Below are 17,925 nucleotides of genomic sequence, written 5' to 3' on the forward strand. Positions count from 1 at the left end.
ACGCCCTCCCGCCTCAACAGCCCCAGATGAGCCTCCCGGACGTGATGATCTGGCTGATGGCCAAGGAGCAGCGGGTGGCCTACGCACAGGTGCCCGCCCACAGCGTCCTGTTCTCCCCAACAGGGGCTCTGCACTCCGGCAGGTTCTGTGGGAAGACACAGACCCTCATCCTGCAGGTGGGGAAGCCAGGCCACCCCACCCCTCAGGGGAGGAAGGGGCCCAGGAATACCCCAAGGGAGAAACCCTGAACTCTCGGGGCAGCCCCCATGAGTCTCCCTGAGGACACACCCACTGTGTCTCTCCTGGGCCCTTTAGCAGGTGAAATGGGGTTGAAACAGTCTCCAGAGAAAGGCAGGGGACAGTGCCCATCATCATGTGGTTGATGCCAAGTCCACATCCCTCATAAATGTTCCTCAAATTCATTTCTTCCGTCATCCTCACACCACACTTGGTCCAGTCCCTTGTCATCTCTCCCCTGAACCAGGATTGAGTACTTTCCAAATATTTAATGCCTACAAGGCCTGGGCGCCAGCCCATCATATCAGATGCAGGTCATAAATAAGGCTGGTTGACCAGCACCCCCACCCTGGTGACAGCCCCTCCTTTCAGCCTTCCCCCCAGCCCAGGAGGCAGGTGGGGGACACTCCCTTGCTCTTAAAGATGTCCTTCGTTCCCCAGTGTTTCCCAGAGAATGCCAAACCTCCCTGGCCTGGCCCCAGCCCCTTCTCACTGCAGTAACCTTCTCAGGGCCACACACTCTCAACAGCCAAGCCATTCTGGGCTTCCCCACCCCCAAACCTGCCTGCCCTGGGCCCTTTCCACCATTGTGGAATGTCCCTCCTATGCCCGCTGAAGTCTTTCTCATCCTGCAAGAACCACTGAGACTTGACTCCTGGCTCTACAACTCAATGGTCTGTGTGACTCCAGACCAACCCTTGACCACGTCCAGGCCTCAGTCTGCTCCTCCATAAAATGGGCCTGGTGAAAATGATGTGCGCCCCCACCCCACCCCCCATGTGAGGATCAGAGCGTCTCCTGCACATTTGGCACTTACCTTGTCAATGTCACCACCATCACCACGTCTCTTTGGAGCCTTCCCAGGCTCCCTGGGTGGCACCGCCCCTCTCCCCACAAACCCCACCAGCCTCTGTCATGCATGGGGTCACAGGCATACCATTTGCATATTAACTCCCTCTGGAAAGCAGGAACTCTATCGTTCACTTTAAGCCCCAGCACCCAGGGCTCGGTGTGAAGGAGCAGGTGTATGTGCCCCTCCCTCACCCACGCCCCTGCCCCCCGGGGGGGACGTGCAACCCTGCGGGGTCGCCCTGCCTCTGGTTTAGTACCCAGAGGGTGAAGGACAGAAGGACACGCTGCCAGCGCACCTCCGGGTCTGCATGTGGCTCGGCAACGTCACGGACAGCAAGGATCTGCAGCTGCTGCGCCAGGGCGAGGTTGTCGTGTACGCGGAGACGGTGAGCAGCGCCCGGGGGCCGCAGGGGGAAGGCCGGGCTGCCAGAGCCCAGCACCAAAGGGGGAGAATCTGACGATTATGCGATGGGCTTTGATAAAGAGGTGGCAGAGCCTAGAGCAGCCTCAGATGTTGACAAGCCATAGGCGTGGTGATAAAAGGGGCAGCTGGGTGATCCCTTAGGGCCAGTCACTCTCTCCCTGATGGAGCTTCACTGGGAGTTTCTCCCAGTTACTTCGGGGCATGTGAGGTGAGGTCTCATCCGTCGCCAACATGGCAGCTGGGTCCTCCAAGGGGGCTAAAGCTGCCTCGGGGTCCTCCAGGCCAGTCTGGTGGTTCTGTGGGGGGAGGGTCCTGGAACATTCAGAGGAGCAGGAAGTGAGGCATCTTCCCAGAAAACCACAGACGCAGCGGGTGGGGGAGCAGCCTCTAGAACCAGAGGAGGGAAAGATGACCCTTGTTGCCTGGGGGAGGACGTGGCTCAGGAGAAGGCTCCGAGAGCAGAGGGAAAGAAGTTTAAGAATTTTCAGCTTTTTAATTTACTGAGTCAAAAATAAATTTTTGTGGTTCCAAAGTTGCACACTGTGCATGGATATATCCTAACATGCGTAACCAGCCCCTACGTAGGGCTTGGAGACGTGAGATGAGAGGGGATTTAGGATGAGGTGCAGGCAGCAGGGGCTGCACGTCCAGCAGGGGGATGTGGGGAAAAAGGCTCAGAGGCAGCAAAGATGTGGCAAGTGGTGGAGAGCACTGGGTTCCCCGAGTCAGCAGCGACAAGGCTGACGGAGCGCACTGCAGCAACCCCCCCGCCCCGCCCCCGCCCAGGCTCTAACACAGGCATCTGCCTGCTCTACCCTTCAGTGGCTGAGCACCCTGGGGTAGAGTTGACCTCTGAGCTCAGTTTCCCCCCCTGTGAAATGGGACTGTGAGGATTACAGGGAACAGTTCACATAAAACCCTAGGCATGGGCCTGGCCTGAGGTGAGGATTTGATGAACAGCATCCTCCTGTCCTAACCGAGTGCCGCTGGGGAAAAGTGCTGCCTGTGATAAGCTCCTGGCCCCTTCTTGCCTAACACACTTCCAAGAGGTCCCTGCAGCCCAGAGTAGGGGGCCCAAGGAGGGGCCCAACGTCCCAGTGCGGGGAGGGGGGCGGTGCGAGGCACTGACAACCGCCCCTCCCCCAGTACGAGAACCAGGCCAAGTATAAAGACCAGTGGGGACAGCAGGGGCTGTACCACTGCCCCAACTTCTCAGACGTCATGGGGCACAAGGCTGTCCCCAAGGAGGATTTCCAGGTGCCCCAAGGATGGCACTGGCAGGGGCAGTGGACAGTGGAGCCTCAGAGGAGGTAAGGCTAGGGTGCGGGCCCGGAGCCTGTGTGCCCCTGGACACGCAGCACTGGGTGGACTGTTCTTTTCACCCGGGAGAACCAGTTAGCCGCAGCCCGGGGAGGTGGGCCCGTGGCCACTGTGGCCTGCTCCCAGCGACTGGGGTGCCCAAGACGAAGGGCCCTGCCCACCACACTGCCCTGGATGCCAAGCCCCACTGCCCAGCCTTGCCCAGAGCAGGTAGGGCTGCCAGGTAGGGGAACACTGGGCCAGCAGAGGACGAGCCGGGAGCCTGAAAGTTTGGGGAGATGTGCTGGAAACTTGGGGTCTCACTGCCCCCAGACTCCTCCTGGACGTAGACATCAACAAGAGCCAGGTGCTAGAGGAGGTGTATGAGAACCAGCGTCGAGACACCACGGGGGCCTGGGTGCAGGCAGCCATCCCGAACACGGATGTGGTGAGCAGGGGCTAAAGCTGCCTCGGGGGACGGGGGGGACAAGCAGTGCACGCAGGTGGGTGCCCTGCAAGCTGGGTTGTCCGTGGGAAGAGCACCAGACCACGGGTTACCCTCTGAGCCCTGCCCCCACACACCGCGCAGGAGCCTGAGTGCGCACTGATGGAGTTAGTATCCTCAGACGGCCGGTAGAGGCGCCTTCCGAGACTGTAAGGAACAACGTAGGGGGGCAGTGTTTCCTTCCTAGGCTTCTTCCAAAGGTAGTGCTTACCCAGAAGGAGAGAATGTCTGGGGCTAGTCTAGGCCCACACCGTCTGAGAGAACTTTCTGTGATGATGGAAATGTTCTGTGTCTGCACTGTCCCCCTATCGAGTACTTGAAATGTACTTGTGGGACTGAGGAACTGAACTTTGGATTTTGTTTCATTTTATCTTTTTTTTTTTTAAAGATTTTATTTATTTATTTGAGAGAGAGTGCGCGCGCGAGAGAGAGCACGGGTGGGGGAGGACGGAGGGAGAGGGAGAAGCAGACTCCCCACCGAGTAGGGAGGCACCATGGCCACGGTAGATGAGTGAAGGTGGCCTCCCAGCTCAGATGCCCCCGGCCTGCCCTGTCTATCCACCCTCAGAACGGAGAGCCCGTGGAGGCCCGGGAGAATGTGAAGTGCCCCCAAGGCTGGCACGTTAAGAAGAACTGGGTCGTGGAGCTGAACCACGCGGTGGACAGTGAGGGTCAGTCCTCTGGTCACGGGCTGAGGGAAGGAGGCCCTGGAGCTGCCAGGGACTGACACTTCCCACAGCCTCAAAGCAACCAAGCTCTCAGGTGGGATGGGCCTGAATTTCCAGGGGTTGCCCAGCCTCTGGACAGTGGGGTCTCCACCCTTTCTATAGACATGGGCCCCAGTTTTCAGACCGGGCAGGTTGTAAGTGCCTCCTGAGCACTTTCTAGAAAAGGGGAAAATGGTCACGGAATGGTCACGGAGCCTGGGTTCCCCTGAGGTAGTAGCTCCAGGGAAGGAGTGATGGGCTGGAAGCCCGAAGACCTGGGCTCAAGACGTTGAGTCTGCTATATATGGGCTGTGTGACCTTGTGTGGGTCACAGGACGTCTCTGAGCCCCGCCTTCCTCATGTGTAAGATGGGTGGTTGGGCCCAAGCCACCCTCGTGAGCACACCGTCCTTTCCACAACTCAGGGCCTGAGACACCTGGACGTGAGGGAAAGCATTTCCCCTTTAGCCTGCCTTCTGGGGCCCATCTCTCAGGCCTGTCCACACCTCCCAGCCCGTGGGCACCTGGGCACCCACAGGCCGTGGCCCTGCCTCTGCAGGCTGGGAGTACGGAGTGGGGATTGAGCCGTCGGGCCAACCCCGGGTCTGGAACTCGGTGGAGAAGACTTACTACTCGTGCCGCCGGCGGCGCTGGGTGCGTTTGCGCTGCCGGAACCATGGGAAGCTGAGCCTGGAGCAGGAGACCCTCTCCTTCCTGCAGCTGGTGAGAGGACTGCCTGGGTGGGTCCCCCCACCCCCAGCCCGTGCCATGGTGGGAGGGTGACATTCTGCTCCCCTCCCCGCAGCACCACCCCAGCCCAGCCAAGGAGGAGGAGGGCTGGGAGTATGGCACCTTCGGCTCCAAGTTCCACCTGAACCCTCAGCCCCAGAGCCGGTTCCGCCGCCGCTGCTGGCACCGCAGGATGGTCCTGAACAAGGACAAGGGCATTGCACCCATATTCCTCCTGGAGGGATCCTTGGTAAAGCCTCCGTGGTCTAGGGGACTCCTCCTTGCAACCCCACCTCCCAGAGCCGGGGCCCAGCTGCGGGGTGGCAGACAGCAGAAGACACCCCTGGTTGGGGGAGTGTGTGCCCCAGATCCACACCCTCAGGCTATAAGGGAAGGTGACCTGGGCCTGCACTAGCGGAGACTAGAAAAGCACGCAAGAGCCTCAGGGAGAATGTTCTGGGCACAGGGTATGGATCTGAAAGAGCAGGCTAGGAAGGAAGAGAATTTGAGGCTAACACAGGCTCCAGACAAAACGATCAGGAGCTCCTGGAGGCCTGCCCCAGAGGAAACCCAGCTACATGACCTACCCTTCATCTACTGCATCTTCAACAGTAAGCTTTGAGAGTCTGCTTGGTGGCCCCAGAGACCCTGCATCTGAGGGCAGGCTGTGGGGAGGGGCCAGTGTGGGGATCCTGGGGGCAACTGATGGACGAGGCTCCTCTCTTACCCAGAGCCCCACTACTACCAGCTTTTCTGCTACATCTACCAGGCCCGGAACCTAATGTCCAACCAGATCCAGACATTCCAGGGTAGGCAACAGGCACCCCTTTCTGCCCAAGCCCCTGGGGACCCCAGCAGCATAAAGAATATGACAAGGAAGGGGGTGCAAGCCTGCAGGCCCCTCTCCCCAGCCCCTCAGGGCCCTGGCTTGGGGAAAAGATAAAATCAAGGAGTATAAGGCAGGGCTGTGCCTGAGATGCGTGCCCAACACTGTGGAATCAAGAAGGGGGAGTTGGGGAGGCTTCACCCTGGCGGTGAAGAGGGAAGAAGTTTTCTGGCAGAGTACTGATGAGACAGGAAGACAAAAGAAACGGTGACACACACTGGGACCGCATGTCCCTTGTGTCAGAAGATGAGAGGTGGAGAGGAGGGCCCGTGAAGGTTTTAGGAGAGTCGTGTGCTCCTATGGGTAGCCCTGTTTGTAAGGAGCAGGTGGCCGGGTGAGGCTCCGAGCCAGGGCAGCGGGTGTCGGCCGGGAGCTGTGTCCACTGGGCGTCAGCGTCCACATTGAGAAGGCCACATGATGTCCCCTGACACTTGTGTGTCACAGCCACTCGCTGATGCTGTGGAAGGGCAGGCACGTGTAGCTGCTCCTCAGAACTCCTCCAGAGGAGCCCTGGGGCCTCCACCCCTGGCACCCCCAGACCTCAACCAGGTGGTGTCAGAGAGATGTGGATGGAACCAATGGTCCCACGGCCGTTGGCCTGCAGCTTGCGCTGAGGTGGCCTTCTGGGCAGTGGCTGTGGTTGCCCAGCCTGGGCTTGCCTGGATCTCTCTGGTCCAGTGGTTGGTGGCAGCTGCCGGGGGGAGCGCCTCGCTTGATAGCTCAGCGGCAGGACCCTCTCCTCTCCTTCTGCCCACCCCACAGTGCCCTTCATTCGGTTGGTCTTCTTGAACCATAGCCAGTGCACCCAAACCCTGAAGAGCTCTGCGGCCCCCACGTGGGCCCAGACGCTCATTTTCCAGCACCTTCTTCTGTACGAGAACCCCGAAGACACCAAAGCAAGCCCCCCACTCGTGGTGTTGGAACTGTGGCAGCAGGACTCCCAGGTACAGCGGGCTGGAGCGGGCAGAGTGGCTGAGTTTTTATTTTAGAGGAGAATACACCACAAGTGCTCCAGTGGGGCCTGATTCACAGAGAGCATCACGGCGACATAAATGCCAGCCTGTATCTGAGAGCTGTCAGCATCCCAGGGGAGGGGCCAGGACCCCGGCAGCTTGGCCTCCGTGTCTGGTGAACTTCCCCTTCCCTACAGGGAAAGGAGAGCTTGTGGGCCCGGAGCACGTGGTCCCCGGTGGTCTGGCTGGATGTCCAAACACGGACCCTGCCCCCTCTGAGGTGGCACCCCCTTGTAAAATTGCTAGGGGAGAAAGAAGGCGAGATCCTGGTGTCCTGTGAGCTGATCCTCGAGACTGAGGTACCGGGAGGGAAGGCCCGGCTGGCGGCTGCGGTGCTGGGGGCAGGGGGGCGGGGGTGCCGCCCTGCCCCACTCCCCTGCCTCAAGTTCCCACCAGCAGCAGTCCCCAACTCCATCCCCTCAGGGAAGGCCTGGGGCCTGGGAGCCAGCACGCTGGGCTTGGGGATGCCGGCCTGCCCAGGCTCTCCCTAACCGCCCTGCCTGCTGCCGCCCGCAGGGCTCCGGAGCCTCCTCCCTGGAGCCCTGCGAGGGACTTGATTTGGGGGTGGGGAGTAGGAGGACGAGCCCACTAGGGCCTCATGCTCCCTGCTCTCCCACCTCACCCCTTCAGAGTGTCAAAGAGAGACCGCCAATCTTAAGTGTTCCGTGGAAGAATGGAGTCTACACGCTCCCCAAGAGCATCCAGCCCACGCTAAAGAAAATGGCTGTGGAGGTGATGATGGTGGGGGGCGGGGAGGGCGGGCACCCTCCAAAGCAGTCGGGCGCCGCGGGGCTCTCTCTGCGGACTCTCTTTGGGCCCTCCTGACTACCTGATCCAAAGCTCAGACCCCAGGAAGATAATGTCTGAAAGATGGAGGGAGACAGGAGAGACATAAAGAGCAGAAGCTCTGATAGAGTAACTGTCTTAAATGCAGATCTCCGTGGTGGGTCATAGACCAAGGGCTTCAGTGTTCGGGCTCTCACCTGAGCCCCTCGCTGCCCCTCTGCAGTGGGGGCCATTTTTCAGACAAGAAAACTTGAGACTCAGAGACAAGCTAGCCCAGGCACTGTGACACAGGGATAAGTGGCAGGGCCAGAATCTAGGCCCGGCCCTGCCTGACTCCAAATGCCAGGATGTTTCTCACCTATCTTTTGACTGTAGGCTGGAGGTCCCCACGTCGAACCTTTGTGCTCTGCCACAAATCTGGCAAAGAGCAAAAGATGGTCAGGTCCTCCTGGCTCTGGAGATGCCCCCTAAGATCAGGTAACCCCACTCTGGTCCCCCAAACAGGCCTCTGTAAGAGCATGGACATTTCCTGGGGTGCCCAGTGTCTATCTGTTGAGAGCACTGAATGACCATGGAGTTCCATGGGATCCAAGTCAGCAATGAGCTAGATAGCAACAGGAATGCCCAAGAAATCTGGGGCACCCCCTACATCTGTGGGCCTTCGAGGCAATCAGCCTCAGGAACTCCCTCCTGAAGACCGCAGGCCGGACAAAGCAGCAGGGGAGGAAGGGCAATGCCTCAGGGGCTCTGGAGGCCAGTGAAGGATATTCACAGTAGCCAGAGGGCACTCTGCCATGGAGGCCTTGGGGACAAGCATTGATTCCCTCACAGGACAGGAGACCTGTGCTAGCATTCAGACTCTGACTTCATCCAGCTCCTTCCCTGGCCCTGGATGCTCCCTGATGCACCATCACTCCCAGGACAGCCCCCTCACTCTGGCCAGCACCCCATTACAGAGGCCCCAGCTGCCCCTTGCCCTACTCTCCTCTGTTCCAGCAGATTCTGGTCTGGGGCCTTCGGAACATGAAGCAGGTGCGTTCCCCCCAGCTCCTGGTAGAATGCTGGGAAGAGTCCCTGCAGACAGAGCCCATCAAGGACTTCCAGACCAACCCTAACTTCGCCCAGTCAGTCCTCTTCCTCACACTGGTAAGGCAGCCAAGGGCAGAGCAGGGGCTGGGGCAGCCCTTTCCTCCTGGGAGGCCTCACGCTCCGCCTCTCCTCGGGGCTGCAGTTCATGCCTATGGAGGAGACCTACGCGCCTCCCCTCACGTTGAAGGTGGTGGACAATCAGGACTTCGGCCAGCAAACCGTGGTGGGTCAGGCCAACATCCACTCCCTACAACCCTACTTCTGTGACCCCTGGGCTAAGGACTACATGCCTCCACAGCTTCCAAGTACGGCCCTTTCTCCCTGCCCTTCCCCGGGCCTCACCTTCATGCTGGCACTGGGAGCGGGGGCGGCCCTGGCTGCCCTGCAGGCTGGTGGCCCTCCTCCTCTCTCTTCTCCCTCTCCTGAGACTCATGATTGCTCTTTGTCCACACAGTGCTGTCCGTGAACAAGTACCGGAAGGTGAGTAAAGGGCTCGGGGTCTCCACCTTCTCCCACGCCATTTACAGGAGACAACCCTTGTCCCTGAGGAGGGGGGGAGATGAAGCAGAGTTCTGATGTGTGAGCTCCCGGTGTACACGAGAACTCTAAAGCCGTGATTCTCCACCCGGACTGCACACTGGAACCGTCTGAGAGTTTAAAGAAACCCTGGTGGCCAGGCCACTGACCAGTCGCATCGGGATTGCCGGGGAATCAGCAGCATTTCCAGGCCCCCACCCCCCTCTGGTGATTCCGGTGTTTCCAAGGGTCAGAACTACTCCTTGAGAGCAGCGCTTGTCCAACTGGAATGCACAGGAATCCTGGGGACGTCTTGAGCAAAAGCAGGTTCTGATTTAGAAGGCCTGGGGTGGGGCCTGAGGTTCTGCATTTCTGTGGCTGTGTGCAAGGAGGGTAAGAACTAAGTTTAGCCTCCTTCTGGTTCCTAATCCCATGTGTGCTGATCCCGAATTGAAAGGGCTCTGTGAAGAGCAAGGCAACCAGGAAAGGAAGCCCTGCCCTCCATCCCTTTCTCCCGGGGGTTCAGAGATGGTGAGCAGGCTAGGTCAGCACATCGCCTCACCCTGCTCTCCTGCTCTCATTTTTCAGTTCCTAGATTACCTCTATGAAAAGTTCTGGTCCAATCCCAGCAAAGCCCAGGTGATGTAGGCTCAGCCCTCGGGGAATAAGGAACAACTCCAGGCAGTTGGGGGGGGGGGGGGCAGCATGACCCCGGGGAGGGGGAGGGCTACTGTGCCTTCTCCCCGAGGGCCAGAATGACCTTCCCTGCCAGGATGAATACGAGCATGAAGTGGACTGGTGGAGCAAGCTGTTCTGGGCCACGGGAGATGCTAAGTCCCTGCAGTACAAGTACAAAGACTACCATACCCTGCAGGTTTGGAGGCCTCCAGGAGGGGAGATTGCTAAGAAACACAGAATAAAATCTGCTGGGGGAGACGAGCAGACCTCACCCTGATGCCTCTAGAAGCGACTGGGGTGGGGGGTGGGGGGTAGTTTCCTCCTCATCTCCCCAAGACTCCAGGCCACACCTCCACCAGACATGCCCTTTTGGGAACCAGGGCTGCCCCATCTGCTGCAAGCAGTGCTGACCCTGGGGCCACTGAGCAGGCAGACGCTTCAAAGCAAGACCTGGGAACTGGTGGTCCCTCAACCCCCTGACAGCAGGAACAGTCCCTCCCTCTGGCTGAGCCCATGCCTGCTCTCCCCACCGGCTTGGGCCCCACACACACCCCCGCAGGTGTATGACTGTGAGCTGGAGGCTGTGCCTGCCTTTGAAGGCCTGCAGGACTTCTGCCAGACCTTCAAACTCTACCATGAAGAGCCCAAGTTGGACAGCCCTGTGGTAGGGGAGTTCAAGGTGCGTGTTCACCCCCGCAGAGCTGCCACCGTCTCCCGTGCCCCTTCTGTCCCCAGAAGACTCTCATAAAAGCCCTGGCTCTCTATGCTCATGGTGCGGATGGGGTAGGGAGGGCTTGAAAACCATTTTGGGGAGCAGGGGACCAGAGGCTGACCGATGCAGGGGTTCAGAGTGACCTCTCCCCTTACACGGGATGGGCAGGGGCCTTCTCACTCCAGCTCAGGCCTACACTGGTCTCCCAAGGCCCAAGAGCCTTAGAGAACAAGTTCCAACCTGAAGGGATGGACGGGGGTGGAATGAGAGTCTGCATCAGCAGAAACTGGAAACTCACCTAACCACCGCAGTTGTTTGCCCAACATCCCTCCTAAACCTGCTGTCCCCGCAGAGCATCTCTGCTGCACCCCTCTCTCCCATCCTCAGTGCAGGCCACTCTCTCCTGAACTTGGGCCAGGGGCACCTCCTGCAGGGCTGGGCTTGCGCTGCCAACATCTTCCCTCCCCAACACACACACAGGGCCTTTTCCGCGTCTACCCCTTTCCTGAGGATCCAAAAGCCCCCAAGCCCCCCCGCCAGTTCTTGGTTTGGCGCGAGAAAGAGGACTTCCCCCAGGAGTGCTTGGTGCGCGTGTACATGGTCCGAGCCATCAACCTGCAGCCCCAAGATTCCAATGGCCTGGTAATGAGCAGCCCCAACCCCGTGGTGTTCATCGTCTCCGGGCCCGCCCAGCCCAGGTGCCTCCCACAATTCACGTCAAACCCCAGGGTCCTGGAGCTCCCTCAGGCTACGGATACCCAGCCAGATACCCAGATGGCCATCTCCCCACAGGCTCCCTCTGCTGCCAGGGGCTCATTTCTGCCCCTCCCCCACCCTCCCCAACCAACCTGGACTGACTCTCCATTTCCTGTCACCTCTCCCTCACTATGACTGAACCTCAGTGTGACCCTTATGTGATCCTGAAACTGGGACAGACAAAGATGGGCAACCGGGACAAGTACCAGCCCAACACTCTGAATCCCATCTTCGGCATGTGAGCTGCCCCAACTTTACCCAATCCCACTTCACCACACCCTCCCACGCTGTGCTAGGAGTAAGGTCCAAAAGGCGAAGACTTCTTCCATTTCTTTCTAACCTCTGAGTTCCTAGCATGGGGTCTCACACACTCTCGGGGCTTGACAGATGGAAGGGTGGTCAGTTCTACCCTCCCTCTCAAACACTTCGCCTGGGAAAGGAGTTCAGGGTCCCACAAGCCAGGCTTGCCAAGTAATTTCTAGCCAACCCTGGGGGATAGTTCTTAGCAGATGACAGCCACCCCAGGCTCTGTTGTCCATATTCACCATGACCAAACGAGGGGCTGAGAAGCTGGACAGGGAGGCCTGCAGATAGCATGGTCCGCAGACTCTGCAGTCTCCAACACCCTCACCCCCAGTATGTTTGAACTGAGCTGCACCATCCCCCTGGAGAAGGACCTAGAGATCCAGCTATATGACTTTGACCTGTTCTCACCTGATGATAAGATTGGAACCACAGTCATTGACCTCGAAAACCGACTCCTGTCTGGCTTTGGAGCCCGTTGTGGGCTCTCCAAATCCTACTGCTAGTGAGTGGACCTGAGGCCGGGCAAGAGAGCAGGGGAGGGGTGGAGGAGGGAGGCCCCAGCTCCCTTGCGGGGAGACTTGCATCCGGGCTGGGGAACCAGGGCCCAAACCTGGCTCCACTCATGCCCCCACCACTGCTCATCCTGCAGCTCAAAGCAGAATGTTCTCTAGGACACAAACCTTCTCACCTTTTCCTCTCCCTTAATTCCACAGCGCAGGGCCCTTTAGGTGGCGGGATCAGATGACCCCAAGCTTCCTCTTGGAACGCCATGCCAAACAGAAAGGGCTGCCTCCGCCTCTGTTCAGTCCTGAGGAGGACACTGTTTTTTACAATGGGAAAAAATTCAAACTGCAAAGCTTTGGTGAGAAGTACAGCACCTGCCAGAAGACACAGATCCAGGCCTCTGAAACCAGACGGCACCTGCCCCATTTTGCCCTTTCCTCCTATACAGGGCAACCACGCCCACTGTCCAGGCTGGAGGGAGGGGTGGGGAGGGCACCTGCCTGGGAGATGGGAAGGCTAATGACATTGTGATCACCTCCTTCCACCTCCTTCCATCTAGAGCCCATGCCCCCTCCTGTTCATTATTTGGGACCTAAGAAAGAACGCCTTGCACTGTACCTCCTGCACACCCAGGGGCTGGTCCCTGAGCATGTGGAGACCCGCACTCTGTACAGCAACAGCCAGCCAGGCATCGACCAGGTAGAAGACCGGAGGGGCTGGGGCGGGAGACAAGGGAGCCCAGCCATCCAGGACACAGCCCATGACAGAGAGGGGACGAGGAGGCCACGCATTCACACATGTACATGCACAGAAGCCCAGCATGTTCTGCACATGTTCAAAGTGGGAAGTTCTAACGATGTCTCCTAGAAGGGAGAGATTCAGAGCTGGAAAAGTCATCTACAAGAAACCTGGGCCACGCAGCAGCTGGTGGAAGCGCTAAGGCATCCTACCAGCCGCGCCCATGCCGCCTTGGGCTGTCCCGAGGGAGGCCCGGGAGGTAGCACCGGGAGTCAGATGTGCAGACGTTACAACCCTGGCTGGCCTGTTAATTGCACGCTGTGTTTTCTCCATGGCAAGGAACCCCAAACAGAGGGATAAAAATCCCCACAGGCACCCTAATTATCTACCCTCCAGCCACCAGAAGGGCTCATCTCATTCTCCAAACTTCTCAAGCTGATACCACATTCCAGACAGTTCTCTGCTGAGCACTTTCTAAACCATTCTCATTAAACCTATTTTCTTAAATGGGGTCAACTTCAAAAGGATAAAACGAGGTCAGACGGTTTGAGAGAATATATTTGTCTATCTTCCAATGTTGGTAGTTCTACTCTTTTATTCTTTTATTTTTTCTTTTTTTCTTTTTCCTTCTTCTCTTATTTTTTTGTCTTCCTTTTTCTCCCCATTTTCATCCCTCCTTTCTTAGACCTCTGCACTTGGTGCACAGCTTAATATCCTTAGGATAGGCTTCCACAACATACAGCAACCTAGACATTTGGACTGGTCACCTAGTTCGCTCTTACTCGGGACCACTAAGCTGGTTAAGAAATGAAGCCCCAACCCTACTGCGGAGCCCTGTCCAGAGAGGCAGCCTAGCATGGCCTGCTAACGGGTATTCAGCCTCCAGACCCCAGTCACAAGTGCTATCCCGGCGCCCTGGCCATCAGTCTGGAAGCCATCATACACAGCCCACCTTACCCTGTACCCTTCTTCGGCCAACACGAGAAAAAAGGGAAGCTGGCGGGTGGTTGCCAGACTTCCTGTCTGAAGTGCACTCCACCTCACCGATACCTCCTTAACCCACCCTCCAGTGAGGCGGGGGGTGGGGGGGGTGGACCCCCCTCAACAGATCTCAGAACCTGGGTCCAGGCTCCCAGGCCAGCATGCTGAGAACAGAGGTGGGCAACGCCCAACTGGCCATTTCCACTCTAGGGAAAGGTGCAAATGTGGGTGGACATCTTCCCCAAGAAGCTTGGGCCTCCTGGCCCCCCAGTCAACATCAAGCCCAGAAAGCCTAAAAGGTGAGTGACCTTCCACATCCGTCACTGCACTTCCCCAGGCGCGGGCCATGGGTGTGCTCACATGCTAGCGTGCAGCAATTCTTTCCCTCTCCTGGGAATCCTGGGACCTTCCTTCCCCTGCATCCCCCCAAATTGGGCATGCCTCGTGTGGGCGCGCAGGGCAGCCCCCCAGCCCCCTCTTCCTGTACCACGGCTGCAGCTGGGGAGCAACTCCTCAGCAAAGCCTCAGAGTCCGTTGGCTGCAGGTATGAGCTGCGCTGCATTATCTGGAAGACTGCTCAAGTGGACCTGAAGAGAAGTTTAACTGCCGGGATGAGCGACATCTATGTCAAAGGGTGAGGAAGAGGGCAGGGCGGCAGCATTCCCTCGGAGTTCCCCCGTCGTACCCTCCCTGTGCCCCTGGCCCCCAATCCTGGGGCGACATCTCTTCACCCCTACCTGTGCCTGGTGGTCTGCCCGGGGAGCCCTTCCCACAGGGCTCCAGCTCGGGGATGGGGACCATACACATGAAGCCCAGGTGAAAGGCCTTTGGCCCCAGGTGGTTAGTCGGGCTCGAGAAGGACATGCAGAAGACGGATATCCACTACCACTCACTCACTGGGGAGAGCAACTTCAACTGGCGGTTCGTCTTCACCATGGATTACCTGGCAGCCGAGCATATGTGTGTCCAGAGCCAGAAGGTAACAGGCCTTGCGGGCGGAGGGGGGTGGTTGTGCTCCCCCGCTCCTCGAACCACAAGCTGCCCCAGAACCCTTGGAATGTGGCCTCAGGGAGAAAGCTTCCTCCTTGACAGTCCATCACTGCTGGGTGGTGGGCTACTAAGGTGGCCAAGGGAAATCTCAAAGGAGACAGGCCAGTCATATGGTCTTCTGTCATCCTCCAGGACTACATATGGAGCCTGGACCCCACAGTAATGAAGTTCCCAGCCCGGCTCATCATCCAGATCTGGGACAATAACATGTTCTCCACGGATGACTTCCTAGGTGAGATCTGCCACAGGGCCCACGACCACAGGACAGGGAGCTCCTTCTTGCTGACGCCATTTCTTTGGGCTCAGGGGTCCTGGAGCTGGATTTGTTTGACATGCCCCTCCCGGCCCGGCACGCCAACCTATGCTCCATCAGGATGATGGATACTGACTCCAAGTGGCCCTACTTCCTCCAGTATAAGCACTTCTCCCTCTTTAAGAAGAAGACCATAACGGGCTGGTGGCCTTCCCAGATCCTCGATGGTGGCCAATGGCGCATGTCGGTAGGAGCTGGGGAGGGTGTCTATTGCACAGGAGTGCTATGCCGCATAACTTGGCTCTAACAGACTTCGGGGGACCTTAGCTAAATCCCTTTTCCTTTCTGGACCCTGGGAAACTGTTCTCGCACCTGCTGTAATGAACTCAGCCTCCCAGGGCGCCTGGGTGGCTCAGTCGTTAAGCGTCTGCCTTCGGCTCAGGTCATGATCCCCGGGTCCTGGGATCGAGCCCCGCATCGGGCTCCCTGCTCCGCGGGAAGCCTGCTTCTCCCTCTCCCTCTCCCACTCCGCCTGCTTGTGTTCCCTCTCTCGCTGTGTCTCTCTGTCAAAATAAATAAATAAAATCTTTAAAAAAAAAAAAATGAACTCAGCCTCCCACCACCTATGGTGTTTCTAGGGTAAGGTGAAGATGACGCTGGAGATTCTGTCAGAGAAGGAAGCCTTAATCAAGCCAGCAGGGCGAGGCCAATCAGAACCCAACCAATACCCTACACTTCATCCTCCCCTGTAAGAGTCCTGCGGGACAAAGGCCCCAAATCTTTCCTCCTCATTCACGAAGCTGAGCTGCCGGGCCCAGCAATTTGCATAGGGTGGTGAGCGGTGGGCCTACAAGTGGCAAGGGGTCATTACTTCCCAGCACCCCACCTCAGTGCTCAGTTACAAGGAGGAGAGAATGGCCTGGGTGAAGGGGGGGGCGGGGGGGAGGACACACAAGCAAGCAGAAGTTGCTTTTTAAAAAAAGAAAGCTCTTTGCTGTGGATTACTTGACCTGAAGGTTCCCTCTGCTCTCCATCCCCTGACATCTCCTCTGCTCATGGACAGACGCCCCAACACCTTGTTCATGTTGCGGTCACCTCTGACAATCTTCTGCCGCGTTGTCTGGAAACGCTACCACTTCAAAATCATAATCGGTGCAATCGTATTTTTTACAGTACTTATGCTGTTCAACTTTATCTATTCGGCACCGGTGAGTGACAACCTTGGGAACAGGGACAAAGGCACTAGTTGCTCTTGGGATGACTCTGAAGAGACAGCCTCAAGCTGCTCCCTCAGGCTAACTGTTGCCTATTCTCTCTAGAACTACTTGGCCATGAGCTGGATCAAACCTAAACTTCGGCTGAATGCTCCCATCAAAATATCTGCCAATGTCATGAATCCCCCAACCAGCAGCAGTCCTCACTCTTCCAACCTCACCAGCCAGCATCAGAACCTAAGTTCTACAATAGACCACGAGTTGAAACTCCTCCAGGAACCTATGAATCGCCTGCAAGACATTTTTCCAGAACTTCCAGCCCCACAAGACTAATTGGTCCATGTCTGCCTGGCTTTTCTCCGGCCCATCATCAGCCCTACCCTCGCACTTCCTACTAGTTCTCGTTTCTATCTTCTAGGACGTAGACAGGGGGCTTCGGGGACATATGCAATGAGGGGCATGTTCTGTTCAGAAGCCACTTCCAACAAGGACAGAGCTGTTGTTGTCATTTTCCCACTGAAGTAAACAAATTTTGTCACAGAGAGCCACCTTGTAATTGGGGGGGGGGGGGTTTGAAGAAACCATAAAAGCCAAGACTCACGAGGACAGGGAACAATGTCATCTTTATACACCACCTCTAGTCTTCAGGGTCTCTTCCTCTGTAAGAGGCTCTGAAGTCGGAGGGAAACCAAGGGAAAGGGGGACTGTGAGGAGAGAAATGGCTCATGTGGGGGTAAGCAGCTTGCCAAGGCCGTTGCTCTCACCCCTACTGTGCATGTACAAAAGAGCCTCAACCACAGACCAGACCTCTCTCTCCCTCCTTGAGGGCACGCCTGGGATTACAGGGCCCAGAACAATATTTGGTCCCATTCACAATGGGAAATACTTGTTTCTAAGAACAAAAAGCAAGAGCTAGGGCAGGACCTACCACGCTCAGTTAGACAAGTTTCCTTGCATCACACATTTCTCAAAGGCTGGCCCCATGCTAGGTGGGGACTGCACTTCATGTCTTCCCTGTCCTCTTGCAAAAGCCACAAGGAGCCCAGGAGCTGGAATCGCACAAAACTCATAAATTCAATCATCACACACACATACACTCCCCCATGATGAGACCCCTTCCTCCTGCACCACTGCCTGGACCATCTCAAGAGCCCACCGAGGTGGTCCCACCACAGGGGTCTAGCCAATCTCCCCCTGCGCTCAAAAAAAGACAAAACAGCCATTTGCTTTGTCAGTTCTAAGTGGTGCTCAGGCCAAGCTCCGGGTCACAGCTTGTGCTCTGGTACCCTGGAGCTGCTCTGCTCTTGTGGGGAAGGTCTTAGGAGGATCCCACTTTACTCGAACCTGCAGGAGAGCACTACAGCGTATGATGCTCACTTAAGCACATGGGAGGGACAGAAGAGAGCCCAACACGACAGAAACCTATACCCAGCCGAGGTGACCTGCTTTCCTTCCGGGCTGAGCTGAGAGCTTTCCCAACTGAGAAGAAGGCAAGGCGACAGGTGGCAGGCTTGGGGCTCAGTAAGAAGGCCAGACCTCCTTCCAAAACCACCCCTAGAAGGAAGGACACTGAATTGGAAGCTCATGTTTGGTTTCCATCAGCCATTTTAAGAATTTCCCTTAGGCTACAGAAGTACATGACTAGGAGAGCTCAGAGCTCCAGGCCCTCCAGGGAGACTGGCCTATTGGCC

At 57.5% G+C, this 17,925-nt stretch overlaps 1 protein-coding gene across 1 annotated transcript in view; it reads left to right on the forward strand.

The window, feature by feature from the left end:
* Nucleotides 1-16,567, forward strand: part of FER1L5 (fer-1 like family member 5) — a 63,927-nt gene extending 47,360 nt beyond the window's left edge. Inside the window, exons 24-54 of the mRNA XM_035001691.1 lie at nucleotides 21-176; nucleotides 1,344-1,475; nucleotides 2,660-2,823; nucleotides 3,146-3,260; nucleotides 3,886-3,988; nucleotides 4,583-4,767; nucleotides 4,850-5,002; nucleotides 5,219-5,363; nucleotides 5,484-5,561; nucleotides 6,401-6,582; nucleotides 6,789-6,965; nucleotides 7,294-7,383; nucleotides 8,437-8,583; nucleotides 8,669-8,831; nucleotides 8,981-9,006; nucleotides 9,631-9,681; nucleotides 9,815-9,916; nucleotides 10,280-10,399; nucleotides 10,913-11,074; nucleotides 11,335-11,426; nucleotides 11,826-11,996; nucleotides 12,208-12,356; nucleotides 12,558-12,697; nucleotides 13,928-14,016; nucleotides 14,262-14,351; nucleotides 14,555-14,696; nucleotides 14,900-14,999; nucleotides 15,074-15,267; nucleotides 15,659-15,768; nucleotides 16,084-16,228; nucleotides 16,340-16,567. Of these exons, the coding sequence (XP_034857582.1) occupies nucleotides 21-176; nucleotides 1,344-1,475; nucleotides 2,660-2,823; nucleotides 3,146-3,260; nucleotides 3,886-3,988; nucleotides 4,583-4,767; nucleotides 4,850-5,002; nucleotides 5,219-5,363; nucleotides 5,484-5,561; nucleotides 6,401-6,582; nucleotides 6,789-6,965; nucleotides 7,294-7,383; nucleotides 8,437-8,583; nucleotides 8,669-8,831; nucleotides 8,981-9,006; nucleotides 9,631-9,681; nucleotides 9,815-9,916; nucleotides 10,280-10,399; nucleotides 10,913-11,074; nucleotides 11,335-11,426; nucleotides 11,826-11,996; nucleotides 12,208-12,356; nucleotides 12,558-12,697; nucleotides 13,928-14,016; nucleotides 14,262-14,351; nucleotides 14,555-14,696; nucleotides 14,900-14,999; nucleotides 15,074-15,267; nucleotides 15,659-15,768; nucleotides 16,084-16,228; nucleotides 16,340-16,567 (4,101 nt within the window). The remainder of the gene's footprint in view (nucleotides 1-20; nucleotides 177-1,343; nucleotides 1,476-2,659; nucleotides 2,824-3,145; nucleotides 3,261-3,885; nucleotides 3,989-4,582; nucleotides 4,768-4,849; nucleotides 5,003-5,218; nucleotides 5,364-5,483; nucleotides 5,562-6,400; nucleotides 6,583-6,788; nucleotides 6,966-7,293; nucleotides 7,384-8,436; nucleotides 8,584-8,668; nucleotides 8,832-8,980; nucleotides 9,007-9,630; nucleotides 9,682-9,814; nucleotides 9,917-10,279; nucleotides 10,400-10,912; nucleotides 11,075-11,334; nucleotides 11,427-11,825; nucleotides 11,997-12,207; nucleotides 12,357-12,557; nucleotides 12,698-13,927; nucleotides 14,017-14,261; nucleotides 14,352-14,554; nucleotides 14,697-14,899; nucleotides 15,000-15,073; nucleotides 15,268-15,658; nucleotides 15,769-16,083; nucleotides 16,229-16,339) is intronic.
* The last annotated feature ends 1,358 nt before the right edge of the window (nucleotides 16,568-17,925 follow it).

The sequence above is a fragment of the Mirounga leonina genome, unplaced genomic scaffold (genome assembly GCF_011800145.1).
Source record: "Mirounga leonina isolate KUSES-001 unplaced genomic scaffold, KU_Mleo_1.0 Mir_125, whole genome shotgun sequence".
In the NCBI taxonomy this organism is placed as follows: Eukaryota; Metazoa; Chordata; class Mammalia; order Carnivora; family Phocidae; genus Mirounga; species Mirounga leonina.